This window comes from Oncorhynchus mykiss, chromosome 19 (assembly GCF_013265735.2).
Source record: "Oncorhynchus mykiss isolate Arlee chromosome 19, USDA_OmykA_1.1, whole genome shotgun sequence".
Lineage (NCBI taxonomy): Eukaryota > Metazoa > Chordata > Actinopteri > Salmoniformes > Salmonidae > Oncorhynchus > Oncorhynchus mykiss.
Window position 1 is genome coordinate 11532259 of NC_048583.1, and position 15916 is coordinate 11548174.

At 41.6% G+C, this 15916-nt stretch overlaps 1 protein-coding gene and 1 long non-coding RNA gene across 2 annotated transcripts; one reads left to right on the forward strand and one right to left on the reverse strand.

The window, feature by feature from the left end:
* Positions 1-5: 5 nt before the first annotated feature.
* Positions 6-9815, reverse strand: LOC118941455. The gene is made up of 3 exons (XR_005037660.1): positions 9686-9815; positions 1243-1357; positions 6-1037 (listed from the first exon to the last, which is right to left on the reverse strand). It is a non-coding gene; the product is annotated as an uncharacterized LOC118941455 (long non-coding RNA).
* Positions 9163-15414, forward strand: LOC110497373 (transmembrane protein 184C). Its single transcript, XM_021573449.2, has 11 exons — positions 9163-9815; positions 9924-10054; positions 10191-10227; positions 10673-10789; positions 11003-11091; positions 12364-12438; positions 12874-12967; positions 13112-13224; positions 13642-13741; positions 14006-14177; positions 14437-15414. Exons 1-11 carry the CDS (start codon positions 9696-9698, stop codon positions 14769-14771), a joined length of 1383 nt encoding a protein of 460 aa, XP_021429124.2. The 5' UTR covers positions 9163-9695; the 3' UTR covers positions 14772-15414.
* The last annotated feature ends 502 nt before the right edge of the window (positions 15415-15916 follow it).

The following is a 15916-nucleotide window of genomic DNA, read 5'->3' on the forward strand; positions in this document are numbered from 1 at the left end:
CCTTGCATTTACTAAGGAGAGACTAACGTCGGCATTTGTAAGCATGAGAACATTTAACATGGCATTACTAAGGAGTTATACAGTTTACATTGATATGCATGACATATAATTACTTTGGATGACCTCTCGCGTTGCTTTACTGAGGAGTCATGAACTTTGTACTGTCATAGAAATACTCTTCTCTTTCTGAGAGGATAAGGGGACTCGTTTTTATTTTCTTAGTGTCTGTGGGAAGGAAACACAAGCCGGTCTGGGAGTGATTTGAAGTGCACTGTGACCTGCTTGCTTGTTGCTTGGCAACACCGCCCTCAGGGTTACCATGTCAACTGAGAGGATGTGAACTGAATTGCTTGGAGAGAGGGAACGTAATCAAGCCAGCCCATATGAGTGACTGTTATCAGAGCTCCCAAATAGAGGAGCTGTTAAACATAACTTGTCTTGTTAACTTAAAGACGTCCTCCAGCGATTTCAGAATGTTTACTGTTGAAAAGCTATATCCCAAGTATAAATACAGTAAAGTACACATTGAGAAATATAGTGTTTTCTAGACAAAATTTAAAACTTCAAGGAGTTGGCCTGATGGGGCGATGTGATGTCATTGGCCTCTCCCCTTTCTTGAGGAGCCATAGAGAACAAAAGAGGATTCCTGGACCACCTATTGAGATGTGCCTTTTGTTAAGTAAACAGGTGAAAAATTTGGTGAAAAGAAGAATGGAGAACGACTTTAATCAAATCTGCAGGATCTCAACTCTTTGCTTGAGATCAGTGCAATGGCTTTAGTTACAAGGTTGTGTTGGACATTTAAAGTGAACACCATGTAATCTTCTTAGACAACCTAAACATTGTGACCGATATCTTTTTTTAAATCAAGATTGTCATTTTAGCATTTTAGTCATTTAGCAGACGCTCTTATCCAGAGCGACTTACAGTGGTTGCATTCATCTTAAGATCTCCGTCATGTCTACTTTGAGCTTGAAATGGTGGGCCGACATCCAAGCTGAGATATCTGCCAGGCACGCCGAGATGCTTGTCGCCACCTGGGTGTCAGAAAGGGGGAAGAAGAAAAGTAGCTGAGTGTCATGAGCACAGCAATGATAGGAGAGACCATGTGAGGATATGATGGAGCCGAATGACTTAGTGACGGAGCCGAATGACTTAGAGGAGGAGAGGGCCTAGAACCGAGCCTTGGGGGACACCAGTAGTGAGACTGCGTTGTGCAGACACAGATCCTCTCCACGTCACCTGGTAGGAGCAGCCTGCCAGATAGGATGTAATCCAAGAGTGTGTAGAGCCTGAGAGGCCCAGCAGCGAGAGGGTGGAGAGGAGGATCTGACGGTGTCGAAGGCAGCAGATAGATCTAGGAGGATGAGAACAGAGGAGAGAGAGTCAGCTTTGGCATTGCAGAGAGCCTCCGTGACACAGAGAAAAGCAGTCTTGGTTGAGTGACCCGTCTTTGAAGCCTGACTGGATAGGTTGAAGAAGATCGTCAGAGATGAGTTGATGAGGGAAGTGAGGAATGGGAGAAGATCTCCAGAGATGGTCTGGAGAAGGGAGGAGGGATGGGGTCGAGCGGGCAGGTTGTCGGGCGGCCAGACATCACTAGTCGCAGGATTTCATCTGGAGCGGGAGGGGAGAAAGAAGTCAGTGGATACAGAGGAAGAGAAGGTAGAGAAGAGGGAGTGAAAGGATGATAGGTCCTCCAAAAGTGTTCCTCCATTTTCCTCTACGGAGCAGGAGGGGAGGGCCGAGTCGGCCGGGAGGAAAGGAGACGGTGCAAGTCATAGGATGCAGAAAAGGGAAGAGAATAGTGTCGAAGAGGCAGAATCAGGAGACAGGAGGGAGAATGATTTAGCAGAAGGGAGAGATGATAGGTTAGAAGAGGAGAGAGTAGTGGGAGAGAAAGCAAAGATTGTGATGCCGCTTGACCATCTGGGTAGGGGCTGAGTGGCTAGGGTTGGAGGAGAGGGAGACAGAAAAGGAAACAAAGTATTTTAAATGTTTAGATTCTTGATTTCAGACCAAAATATTTTGAGCCAAAATCATTTCTGCCCCAAAACCAATAGTAATGTCAGTGTCATAGATGTGTTAAGAGCTAATTTGTTACTTGTTTCAGTGGGTTGGTGATTACAGGTCATTCTAAGTCATGATCCTTATGAAAGTGTTCCATATTCATTGCAAAACTTTTTTTTTTGTCTCTTTCCAGTAAGCTTGAAAACACTGAATTCCTCTCACAACTGTGGTTGAAGAAAATAAAAATGTCTGGCTTTTATGAAATGGATGATGAAAAAATAACATGAGACTCAAAAGGCACGACCATGAGAGAGAGAGAGAGACAGAGATAGAGAGACAGAGAGAGAGAGACAGAGAGAGAGAGAGACAGAGAGAGAGAGAGAGAGAGAGACAGAGAGACAGAGAGAGAGAGAGACATAGAGAGAGAGACAGAGAGAGACAGAGAGAGAGCGACAGAGAGACAGAGATAGAGAGAGACAGAGAGAGAGACAGAGAGAGAGAGAGACAGAGAGAGAGACAGAGAGAGAGACAGAGAGAGAGATAGAGAGAGAGACAGAGAGCACAAGATAGAAAGTGAGAGTGCAATAGAGAAAAAGCGAGAGAGGATGGTTTTAGGTCTGTGGAATTTGGTGGGAAACTTGGTTGTTGCCAGCAGTGTAATGAATAAAGCTCAAAGGCAAAAAACAGAGGACCTCAAAAGGGCCAAAGAGGCTCCTCTATATAGAACATGGTGAACAGAGCCAAGTCCTTAATGTTGAAGGCCAAACACTGTTCACGAATGACAAGGCATTGGAGGGTTAAGTGTGTGTGTGTGTGTGTGTGTGTGTGTGTGTGTGTGTGTGTGTGTGTGTGTGTGTGTGTGTGTGTGTGTGTGTGTGTGTGTGTGTGGAGAGAGGCATCAGAGGGTTATTATACAGTGCAGGCTGTTCTCTGCTGAAGAACAATGTCTGTCTCTCTTTATTCAGCAGAATTTAAACCCATGCTCTCAGCTGCCACTCAGACTTAAGATGCATACAACACAATAACAGTGAGGACTAGATGGACTACATATCCCGAACTATGGTGGGTCGATAATGAGAAAGTCTATGAGTTTTGAAAGGGAGCTGAGAAAATTGTGAAGAGATACTTTGGGAAGATGCACTATGGTTTTAAGCTAGGATAAATGTTAAATAAAGTCAATCTTAATTGAATAGATTATAATGGGTTGTACGTTGTTCATTCTTAATTAGGCCATTGTATTCGCTACATACTGTGTACACAGAGTAAGGAATTAAGATAAAACGTGATGCAACTGTTGAAATCCTTATACTAGCTAGATTTCACAACATCAACAACTCAATCACCAACTGAGTTCTAAGTAAACATCAATGGCTACAGACAGATGCAAGAAGAGAATAGCTATTCTGAAACATACCACCATAGACTTTAATAATAGCCTGTGCCCTTTGTCAGGCTTCTCTACTTGTCTCTCAGCATTACACAGATGTACTGACAGACCTGGGTTCAAATAGTATTTGAAACAATTCCATTTGGTTTCGTTGTGCCAGGCCAGATAAATCAAGCCCAGCGAAATGATTTGAAACCAAATGGAATAGTCCCAAAGGTGCCAACCCCTGCCTTCTGGCTTTTTAGGCTGACTAAAGCTAACGCAAAAAGTATTTGAAATGATTTCAAATACTATTTGAACCCAGGTCTGTCTGTATAAATGGAATAGTCACAAAAGTGCCAACCCCTGCCTTCCGGCTTTTTAGGTTGACAAAAGCCAACACTAAAGTATTTGAAATGATTTCAAATACTTTTAGCGGCTTTAGTCTGCCTAAAAAGACAGAAGGCAGGGGTTGGCACTTTTGGGACTATTACATTTGATTTCGTTGTACCAGGCCAGCTCAATCAAACCAAGCTAAATTATTTGAAAGATTTCAAATACTATTTTAACCCAGGTTTAGTACTGAGGTAATGGATTGGTGTTGAGTCCAAACAAGCACATCACACTTCAGGGTCAATCCTACCTCATGCCGTAATAGTCAGGTCAGACATCGACTTAGCTCTGCATTTCCTCTCAAGTATCCCCCTCAATCACAGAATAATATCACTAACACGCCGTGGAGTTCTGCCATACAGAGTAACCTGGAACCAGTAGAAACTGTATCAAACTGGATTGATGATTGGATAATGATATGGTCTGGGAGATATTATTGGTTCATCATGTTAGAGGCCTACTCTTTCAGCCAATCAGCTTGTAAGGCTATTTTGGGCTATTTCAGGAGGTGTATGGGTGACCTCATCTTTCATGCAAGTGATCTCAGAAACACACAGCATCCAGAAATATCAGTCTACAGGGACCGGATCCAGAAAATTGACAGAAAACAGGATGAATGATGACGCATTTTCGTGATTAGAAATATGAATGTCTGTTTCATATAACGATATAACTTTGCTTTGTTTTCATATAGGCCAATACATACTGTATGTATAAAATGGTCTGAATGCATATCATTCTAATCTGGAACACTTTGTAGGTCAGGCTAAAAATCTATTCTATTCCAATCTGTTAGTTATTGTTCAGGAGAAGAAACAGCACAGCTGAAGTAAGTTCCCTGGGTGAATTTGAACACTTGCTAACACACAGACCGTAGGCAGATGTATTAAGATAAATAAATAATCTCTGAATAATTGCAGACTTGTGTATTCCCCTGATGAGGGCGGTGCACTTTGGCTGATACTGTATCACTTGGTGCCAGTCAACAATCAGACAGTATGGCTCCACCTCTGCATACATTGCTTTTCCGTAACTTCGCAGGGCCCATATTCATAAAGCATCTCGGAGTAAGACTGCTGATCTAGTATCAGTGTTAATTTTCAGATCATAATGAGTAGGATTAGATGGACAAAGGAGACCTGGTCCTAGATCAGCTCTCCTACTCAGATGTTTTGTAACTAAGTAACAAGACCTGTTCAATTCATTCCAAAATATACCGTGGCAAGATAAAGTATGTGAACCCTTTTGAATTATCTGGATTTCTGCATAAATTGGTCAAAAAATTTGATCTGATCTTCATCTAAGTCACAACAACAGACAAACACAGTCTGCTTAAACTAATAAGAAAAATACAATACTTTCTGTGTTGTCCATATTGAATACATCATTTACACATTCACAGTGTAGGTTGGAAAAAGTGTGTGAACACCTAGGCTAATGACTTCTCCAAAAGCTAATTGGGAGTCAGGAGTCTGCTAACCTGGAGTACAATCATTGAGACGAGAATGGAGATGTTGGTTAAAGCTGCCCTGCCCTATAAAAAAACACTCACAAAATGTGCGTTTGCTATTCACAGGAAGCATTGCCAGATGTGAACCATGCCTCGAACAAAATAGATCTCCGAAGACGCAAGATTAAGACTTGTTGACTTGCATAAAGCTGGAAAGGGTTACAAAAGTATCTCTAAAAGCCTTGATGTTCATCAGTCCACAGTAAGACAAATTGTCTATAAATGGGGAAAGTTCAGCACTGTTGCTACTCTCCCTAGGAGTTGTCATCCTGCAAAGATGACTGACTGCTGCAAAGATGACGGCGCAGAATTCTCAATGAGGTTAAAAATAATCTTAGAGTGTCAACTAAGACTTAAAGAAATCTCTGGAACATGCTAACATCTCTGTAGTCGAGTCTACGATACGTAAAACACTAAGAAGAATGGGGTTCATGGGAGGACACCAGCGAAGAAGCCAATGCTGTCCAAAAAAACCATTGCTGCGTGTCTGAAGTTAGCAAAAGAGCATCTGGATGTTCCACAGCGCTACTGGCAAAATATTCAGTGAACAGATGAAACTACAGTTGAGTTGTTTGGAAGGAACACAAAACACTATGTGTGGAGAAAAAAAGTCACAGCACACCAACATCAAAACCTTCTTCCCAACTGTAAAGTATGGCGGGGGGAGCATCATGGTTTGGGACTGCTTTGCTGCCTCAGTGCCTGGACAGCTTGCTATCATCAACAGAAAAATGAATTCCCAAGTTTATCAAGACATTTTTCATGCGAATGTAAGGCTATCTGTCCACCAATTGAACCTCAACAGAAGTTGGGTGATGCAACAGGACAACGACCCAAAACCCAGAAGTAAATCAACAACAGAATGGCTTCAACAGAAGAAAATATGCCTTCTGGAGTGGCTCAGTCCTGACCTCAACCCGATTGAGATGCTGTGGTATGACCTCAAAAGAGCGGTTCACACCAGACATCCCAAGAATATTTCTGATCTGAAACAGTTTTGTAAAGAGGAATGGTCCAAAATTCCTCCTGACCATTGTGCAGGTCTGATCCTCAACCACAGAAAACTTTGGTTGAGGTTATTAGTGCCAAAGGAGATTATTAAATCCAAGGGTTCACATACTTTTCCCACCCTGCACTGTGAATGTTTATACGGTGTGTTGAATAAAGACAAGAAAATGCATAATTGTTTGTGTGTTATTAATTTAAGCAGACTGTGTTTGTCTATTGTTGTGACTTAGATGAAGATCAGATCAAATTTATGCAGAAATCCAGGTATTACCAAAGGGTTCACATACTTTTTCTTGCCACTGTATATATTTTGTACCCCCTTTGCGATCTTGTCTCATTGCTGCAACTCCTCAACGGGCTCGAATGGGTCGAGTCCGTTGAGTCATGCGTCCCCCGAAACATGACCCACCGAACCTCGCTTATTAACGCCCACCTGCTTAACCTGGAAGCCAGCCGCACCAATGTGTCGGAGGAAACACTGTTCAACTGACGACCGAGGTCAGCCTGCAGTCCCATGAGACTCCCGATCACGGCCGGCTGTGATTCAGCCCGGGATCAAACCAGCGTCTGTAGTGATGGCTGCGATGCAGTGCATTAAACCGCTGCGCCACTCGGGAGGCCCTTAAATACAGCGCCGAGACAGCCAGGGGTCGAACCTAGAATCTTCTAATCCATCGCCAGACACATTTTCCAATGTGCCACTGTCCCCGATCATTCACATTTCTTAACAAATCCTCCCACAGTTCTATGTGCCATCCAAATAACCTTATTGTGCACTGTAAAATGATGCTTCAGTGGGATCTTATCGACGTCACATTGTCTATGCTCAAATATGTTTTCAGTTTGATCAAACACAGCACATGTTTATCCTACCCGGCCCTAACATGGCTGTGTTCCTAATGCCATTTTGCATAGCAATCCCTCCAAGCTATAACCCACCAAGGCGCCAGCTCGCTCGCATGACTGTGGTGGCAAAGACCATTTCTAATTTATAAAAGCCAAAAGGATTAATTCAAAATTCATGAACAATCTGTCTGGTAACAACAAGTGATTTCTGTGACTGTGGGGCAGTAAGTAGCTAGTGAAACGATGGGGACGGATGGTGCAACACAAAGGAAAGTTCTGCCTCCACTCATTAAACAGGGAAACACACTGAACGAAAGAGAGGAGAGAGAGATTCATAGTCAGACTTCTCCTCCCTAGGCTCTTTCTATAACTTTCTTCATACTCAATGCTGTTTGAGTATAAAATCCTTTAGAAAAATGTTAGAACAGCTATCGTGAAACAAACTGCTGGCAACAAGACGCCTAAAACTCCTTGAAATCTTGTAATTCATTCCCAGAACTAAACAAACAATGAGGGAGAAAGATTACTATTTTGTTTTACAAGCCTAGTCAATTCAACCCACCATCTGCCCTCATCATGGAAAAGTTTGTGCCGACAACCTTCTCTGCGTAAAACATTATTTCACTCCTCGTCACCGTTGCGAGAGTAATTGAAGCGGACCTCAGAGGGGTTATAAAACTAGTCTGTTTCACATTCTCCAGGATTCTTGGTTTCGTGACTGAGAGAAGTTGTTTATTAAAAGAGCAGGTCTCCAATGATACATGGCAGATCAGGCCAACACATTAAAACAGTTCCTAGTTCCCGGCACTGGCTTCAAGTCATGAAATAAGTATAGTGACCTTCACTTCAACCCCACTGCATTTTGAGGTATAAGAAGATTGTCACTCCAATAAATATATTTAAATTGAGAAGTTTCCCTGATATCTGCACTCTGTGGTAAGAAATGCAGTCCTTGTCTTCACTGCCGTAAATGCACCTACATTCGTTAAAAAAATAACAAGCACATTCCTTATAATTTGTTAACAAGTATCTCTAGTAAACATAAACTCAAATCCCACATCCTTGACTTTCTCTGCTTCCCTGCACCGAGCTAGACCCAGATCACATTCTCTGTTGTGGTTCAATCTATTCCATGTGGAGCCTAATGTTCAACTAAACAAGTTTCAACTGGAATAAATCAATTGAAAACCTTCAATTGGACAAAGAAAATAGAGCCTAATTGACTGTGGCCTATTTACTCCACTCTAATTAACGGAGCAACGGATGCTTCTCTGACATTATTTAACCATTTAAATTGTCTAAAGGATAACAGATCTGTATTGAAATAGTTATCCTAGGACTATACACAGGTGGTCGTTGTGTTTTTCAAATGAAGGCCTTGTGAGAACCTTCCTGTTGTCATTCGTCTTCATTGTGTTATCTTTCTTTGGACAAATGGTTTCACCTGACTAAATATTTAGTGCTGACTTGCACCTTTCTGAAAGCTTTTGTAGGAATTAGTGGAGCTTTTGGACTTAATCCTCTCACACCATTTCTCACTTCTTAAGAATCTTAATTAGAACCATGTATTCACAGGCCACATGTTTAACAGCAAGGAAAGAGAGAAAGAAATATATATATATAAATAAGAGAGAGAGAGAGAAGCCAACTCCAGTATGTTTTTTTTATATAGGCAAAGGATACACAAATAATATTCAACAAATGCATATTTGTGGTATTTTCTATGAATACATGTGAGAAGTTAGGCTAGTTCAATGTGGAGCATGACAATGAAAATGAGTTTCCATAGTGGATGTCACATTTATACTTCGTCATTATTTTATACAGTTGAGTTATTCTTAACAACTTTTGGTAATTTAAATAATTATCATTTTCCACTTGTGTGAAATACTGAGAATGATTGATTTGCATTGCCATCTAGTGGAGCTTGCGTGAGGACTCAGATTGCAGATCAACCGAACTACATCTGTGCCTAAGCCTTCCAATGTAATCGTGAGCAATGGAAAGTATTGAGATCTTTTCCATATCCAATCAGATTGAAGCATGGGCGGCATTTGTCAAGAACGTCAACAAGAAGTAACCATCAGTTACGCTGTAAAACTTATGTTGATGTTTAGGAAGTTTTAGAAATGAATAGATCGTTATTAATACAAGAACTGCGTTGTTTTTGACCAGTTGCATTTTATTAGATTATCCATTTTTGTTATTAATTTTATCAAGAGCTTTCGTTTGGAATGGATGCAGCGTGGATTCATTGTTTGTTTACATAGTGAATCATGAGATCAGCTGACTAACGTTAGCTAGCTAGCTACCAATTTCTGGTTTAGCAAAGCAGCTAACGTTAATGTGTTTGGAAATTATCGTTCAGTATTCATGCTTCCCAAAGCACATTTGAAACGAACTCTTATATACCAAGCTATAGCTGGCAGCGGTAATAGCTAGTTGTTAGCTAGCTAGCTAGCTTGCTAGCATTAGCTTTGTTTTCAGCAATCTCACCCATTGACATAGTAAGTGTAGGACGCTGGCTAACTTGCTGTGGCTAACTAGCTTACCATTAAAAATATGCCTTGTACTTGTGGCAACTGGAGGAGATGGATTCGGCCTCTGGTCGTTCTTCTATACTTTCTGGTTGTGCTTCTCGTCCTACTACCCCTGTGCATCTGGGAACTACAGAAATCCGAGGTCAGTTGGTATCATTGCAGACCAATCATATCGTTACTTGACACTGAATAGCCTAGTTCATGCTTTGTTGTTTGGATGTTGATTATATACATAATGTATACCTTTCAGGTTGGTACCCATAACAAAGCATGGTTCATAGCTGGGATATTCGTGTTCATGACCATACCCATATCACTATGGGGGATCCTGCAGCATCTTGTAAACTATACTCAACCAGAGCTACAGAAGCCAATTATCAGGTAAGTGAAAGGCTACTCTGTCACAGCTGTAGGATAGTGTTAATTCATTACCGTCATGGGTTTGTGTCTTTATCTTGAAGGATGTACAATAATACCTAACTGATTGTGAATGACCTCGTCTCCTTTTTTTTTACAGAATATTATGGATGGTCCCCATTTACAGTCTGGACAGTGTAAGTAATGCCTTCAATTCTTGATCATGTAGCTAGATGTTTTTAAAAGTCAACATTGGTTTATTGTTAAGTTACAAATATTTGACAAAATAAGTTAACAGAAGTCACTGTAGCTTTGACAGAAGTCAGAAGTCACTGTAGTAGTAAAACTGAAAAGTGCCTGACATGAGCGTGGCATTTCAATTAGCATCTGCTACGCTCAGTGTTCCCCCTATCACACAATTTCCATTATCCTACTTCCCAAAGAATGAGAACAGAGCTCCTTTAGAAAAACAAAACAGAGAAACAAAAAAATGCCTCACTCCCTGACTGACTTTTCAGTGTAAGTGTTCAAGTGTTCACTATTATCATGCAACATATCATTGAGATAATGTAATGGCCCATCTATGATCCCATTCCTCTCCTTGTCTTCCTCTCCCACCCTCTCCCTTTCTCTCTCACACAGTGGATTGCGTTGAAGTACCCCAGCATTGCCATCTACGTGGACACGTGCAGGGAGTGCTACGAGGCATACGTCATCTACAACTTCATGATCTTCCTGCTCAACTACCTGGGAAACCAGGTACACATTCTTGTCACTGAGAATGATCCCAGACCTGTTTGTTCTAACATTCCAATCATGGCCACTTTTTGTCCTATGCCAAACATAAGTCTAGCACAAACACATCTGGATCCCAGGCTAGACTGAGTAGCCTGCATTTATTTCAATATCCTCACACTGTAATTCTTCTCTTTTCTTTATTTCTCTCTCTCTCTCTCAACCATGGGTAACCAGTACCCCAGCCTGGTACTGATGCTGGAGGTGCAGGAGCAGCAGAAACACCTTCCTCCCCTCTGCTGCTGCCCGGCATGGCCCATGGGAGAGTGAGTTTGTTGCTTTTATAGTTTTTGTAGTTCTTTAAGTGTATGTGTGCTATAATGAACAGGCCCCATGTACCAGATCTGTTAGTGCTGTGCGTTTGGCATGAGAACAAATGTAGGGGTTGGCTTTACTCATAGCGATAGAGGACGCAACATTGTATCTGTCCCATTAGGATGTCTGTGGGAGCATGGGCAGGGCATTGATTTTATCTCCATTTTGAAGTAGTGAATTTTCTTCTACTACTTTTACAAGTTGGTATACAAAATTAAATGGCCATACTGCCACCTGGAATGTGTTGTTTGAACGGGTATAAAGCCAAGGTTTGCAAATTTACTGCCACATGCGGTTATGGAATTTTTGATCACTTATAATTAATTGGCTGATGCCTCCTTATGACCTGGATGGATTTATGTGATCCTTCCTTAAACCATAGGAAGTCCCACTCAATTGACTACTTCAAAATGGTGAAAGTCCTTAATGGCGCTGTTCATGCTAAAACTGGCTTTTGGCCATTAGAGTCCTCTATCAATATCTATGTCATTACTGCACAATCAGCCAGGCTAATAAGGATCTAAAATATTATCCATACCATGTGTTATGAGTTTACATTTTAGGATGAAGGTCTATGTTTTTGTGCAGCAATAAACTACCACTTCTTTGTTTTACGTGTTATGAATGGATATTTTAGGATTAATAACATGAGTTTTTTACCACATTGATGTGTTTTAAGTATACATTTATATTTCACGCTCATAATCAAAACAGGAAGTTGGGTGTTAAAGTGGCTCCAGTCTGTGTGGCCTCCGTTTTGAGTCTCTTTCTAGAAGGTTCACCTTCAAGGTGTTTGTTTGGCTGCTTGAAGTCTCTCCAAGTCTCCATTGCTACTCGCCAGCTCCAAACAAGCCCCAGTCAGGCAACAATAGTAATATGTAGCATGTCTGCCTGTAGTTGATTAAGAACAGAACCAGAAGTGTTTGCAAGTGGAACAACGTGTTCTCATTTGAGGAAAAATGCACCAGCCTAAAGAACAGAAAGACAGCATTAGGCTCATCTGTTTTGTTTACTCTGCATTTTAACTAATGCTCTGCATCTGTGATTTTAGCCACAGGTATTGCAACATCTTTCTTCATAGGATGTTATCAATTTTAAGAAATGGAAGAAATTCATGAAAAACAAAGCTGGTGATTAGTAAGATGTTACTAATAGTGGGAAAAAGCTAACATTTTGTGTGAATGTCTTTCCTTAATAATGTGTACTGTGTTTTCCTATTGCAGGGTATTGCTATTGAGATGCAAGCTGGGAGTGTTGCAGTACACGGTTGTCAGACCAGTCACAACAGTTATTGCCTTGTAAGTGTTTTGCACATTCCATTCAGGATGAACATATGTTATATGTCTAAGTGTTGAATGTACATGTGCCCAGAGAGACAGCAACCTTAACTTGGTCCAGGGCCAGCTCTGTCTCTCTTGACTTCTGGGTCGGCCAGTCCAAGCAGATAGATGATCATTTGTTCAGATAGTGACAAAACATAAATATGTACAAAAAAGGAAAAATACCAAAGACATGCCCAAACCTAAAGATTTTTAAAATAAAAAAAGTATCATGGCCACCAAATCAACCAGCAGCCTTACGGCTCCCAAGCTGCCACCCCTTGGGGGACTGGGGTGTGGAAGTGGGCTGTAGGGTGCAGTCTAAACTACCTAACCTATTCCCTAACACTCACCACATATACATTCACTTTTGGTATCAAGTCATATCACATGTCTCCATTCACTATCCTGTAGGATATGTCAGCTCTGTGGTGTGTATGATGAAGGTAACTTCAGCTCAACCAATGCATGGACGTACCTGGTGATATTCAACAATATGTCGCAACTGGTAGGTTCTGCATTTTTCACACTTGTCTCCACATTGCTGTAAACTTCCTGTCACCATACCACCACCACAAAGATAACATTATTAAATATTTAGCAGTCAGTATGTGGTCTCTTTCTCTATCATTCTCTCTCCTCTCTCTCCCAGTTTGCCATGTACTGTTTGGTCCTGTTCTACAAGGCCCTAAGAGAGGAACTGGCCCCCATCAGACCAGTGGGGAAGTTCCTGTGTGTCAAAATGGTGGTGTTCGTCTCCTTCTGGTGAGTGCTTTTTTTGGGGCTGCCATTTTGGATCACCTGCATCTACCTCCTAGCCTGGTTCCAGATCTGTTTGTGCTGTCTTGCCAACTCCTGTGGTCAATGTCAAGCCATTGACATAGCACAAACAGATCTGGGACCGGGCCATCGACCTCCATGATTAATAACATATTTGTATACCAGTCAATGTGTCTGCTATTCATGGATCTAGCATTGTTATCCATTAAAGTAACACAGTTTTGGCTGCCCATTTTGTATTTCTTATACAACTTCTTTTCAGAATTGCATGTGTAGGACTTGTTAACAAAGTATGTTTTAAAGCTGTGTGGATTATAGCCAGTAATTGGGTTAATGCGTTCTGTGTTGGCTGCAGTGTAGAGGATTGATTATTTCCACTCTGTTGTCTGGAATCTATCTTAGGCAAGCTGCGTTCATCGCTCTCCTGGTCAAGGTTGGAGTGATCTCAGAGAGACACACGTGGGACTGGGACAGTGTGGAGGCTGTAGCTACAGGCCTACAGGTAATACAAGACAATACCAACACTGTATAACGCCATAGTAACACTTTTACTACAATGCTACATAATGCTGTAGTAATGCAGTTGTACAATGACTTGTTTGGTATAAGGTAATATCTGTTGAGGCTTGTGGTCTCAAGCCCCTAGAAAACGAGATGATTCATCTCAAGGACTTCTATCCTGTGCAAGACTTCTAAATAACTTCACTAGATTTGAGAATAGACTTGCTTTGCTATACAGTCAAGCTTTCATCCATACTTCATCCAGGACTTCATCATCTGTGTGGAGATGTTCCTGGCGGCCATCGCCCACCACTTCAGCTTCACCTACAAGCCCTACATCCAGGAGGCTGAGGAGGGATCCTGCTTCGACTCCTTCCTGGCCATGTGGGACATCTCTGACGTCAGGGCTGACATCTCTGAGCAAGTCCGCAACGTCGGTTAGTTCTCATCCCATTTGGCTTGACTCAATAGCAGTCGTGCATGGATGGAATCAAAGAAGCCACTGTTAAGAACTTTGTTTGACAAGGTTTCCTCTCAGAACCAAGTGCGTTGGCTAGCTACTCGATTTATGTTCATAGAATGTCATGAGAGAATAGAAAATGGCTACCCGCAAAATCTTCAAGACTTTGATAGATTTCCTTATTATGTGAGTGTATTGCCATTCTCAAATCTTCAAACATTTATTTCCTGATACAGGGAGAACGGTTATGGGCCGAACTAGGAAGACCTATTTTGGTGAGGCGGAGGACGACGGTGAGCGCTCAGGCTTGCTTTCTCCAGGCTCCCTGGACGCCATCGGTCCCACGGAGACCTTGTCCAACCCGGCGTCCCCCATGGGTCGGTACCAGGGCCTGGGCAAAACCCAAACGCCCCACTCCCTGTCAGCCCCCGCCGGGCTCAGCAATGCTCAGTGGATTGGAGAGGGAGATGGAGAGGAGAGGGAAGACGATGGTAGACAAGCTCCAGAGCCCGGAAACACCACCAACGAGCCAACAGACTCGGTTACAGACGACCTTGTCGTTATCACCTAGCTTAGCGTCATCGCTAAAATCCTCCAATGGGGTCTCTGAATGCACGTTATACCAAACACAGTTTGGCAGGAACCAAGTATGGCCTCGGCTACGTTTCCCCTACAGACGATATTTGGCTAATCCGCACAAGACCAAATTAAAGCAAGCGATGAAAAAGCACACGTTAATTAAGAAATATTGTAGTGAGTCATTCGTCCACCAGGGTTGATGCAGATGGACCTCTGTCAATGACAGCTCGAAGAATGTTCATAAGCTTTCGTAAGGGTCTCATGACACTTAAGATATCTTTTCTTGTATCTGTATTGTACTACTGAGTCATAATGGTAAAGTACAGTACCTCAATACCTTATTTTAGTGTGACCCCTCATTTTAATGGGTCCGGACTTTCAAGTTCAAAAGCTGGTGAGATTTTACCAGTATACGTGTTCTATAATAGCACCTGGGTGATGTCACTACAAGCTCGTTAATCATTTACCAAGGGTTTTAGTTGTTGCTACGAAAACATTCAAAGTATTATTTATATATGTAGCTTTTAAACTGAAACTTACACAAAATACTGGTTTGCACCAATGATTGATTTATATACAGTACCACTCCCTCAAGGGTTTTTCTTTATAAAAAAATAAAAAAATACAAAAAATAACTTTTCTACATTGTAGATTAATAGTGAAGACAAAACTATGAAATAACACACGGATTCTTCAAAGTAGCCACCTTTGACAGCTTTGCCCACAAGAAAAACCCTTTGTGAGTAGGTGTCAATACTTTTGACTGGTACTGTACATCATTGGTTTGCACATGCTTGAATACGGTCTTCGAACCTATAGTACAGTTTTTGAAGCATGAAGCGGTGTCTCACTGTGGCATTAACACTAACAGCCTCTATAGTCTTCTCAGATGCCTTGTCCTAGTGTATCCACACTATATCCACTATGAAGTAATTCACACATTTCACGTCTGCCTCTCATTTGTAAATATAAACTGCTTCCATAGTCATGGTTATAGATATACATTCATCCAACAAAATGTATCTGACATTTTTTTCTTACCATCCTAATTTCTATTTTAAGCTTTTCAGGGATATTAGTTGTGATTTACTGTACTGAATTGATATCAGTCTTTCACTAGTTTCATTCATCCATTAG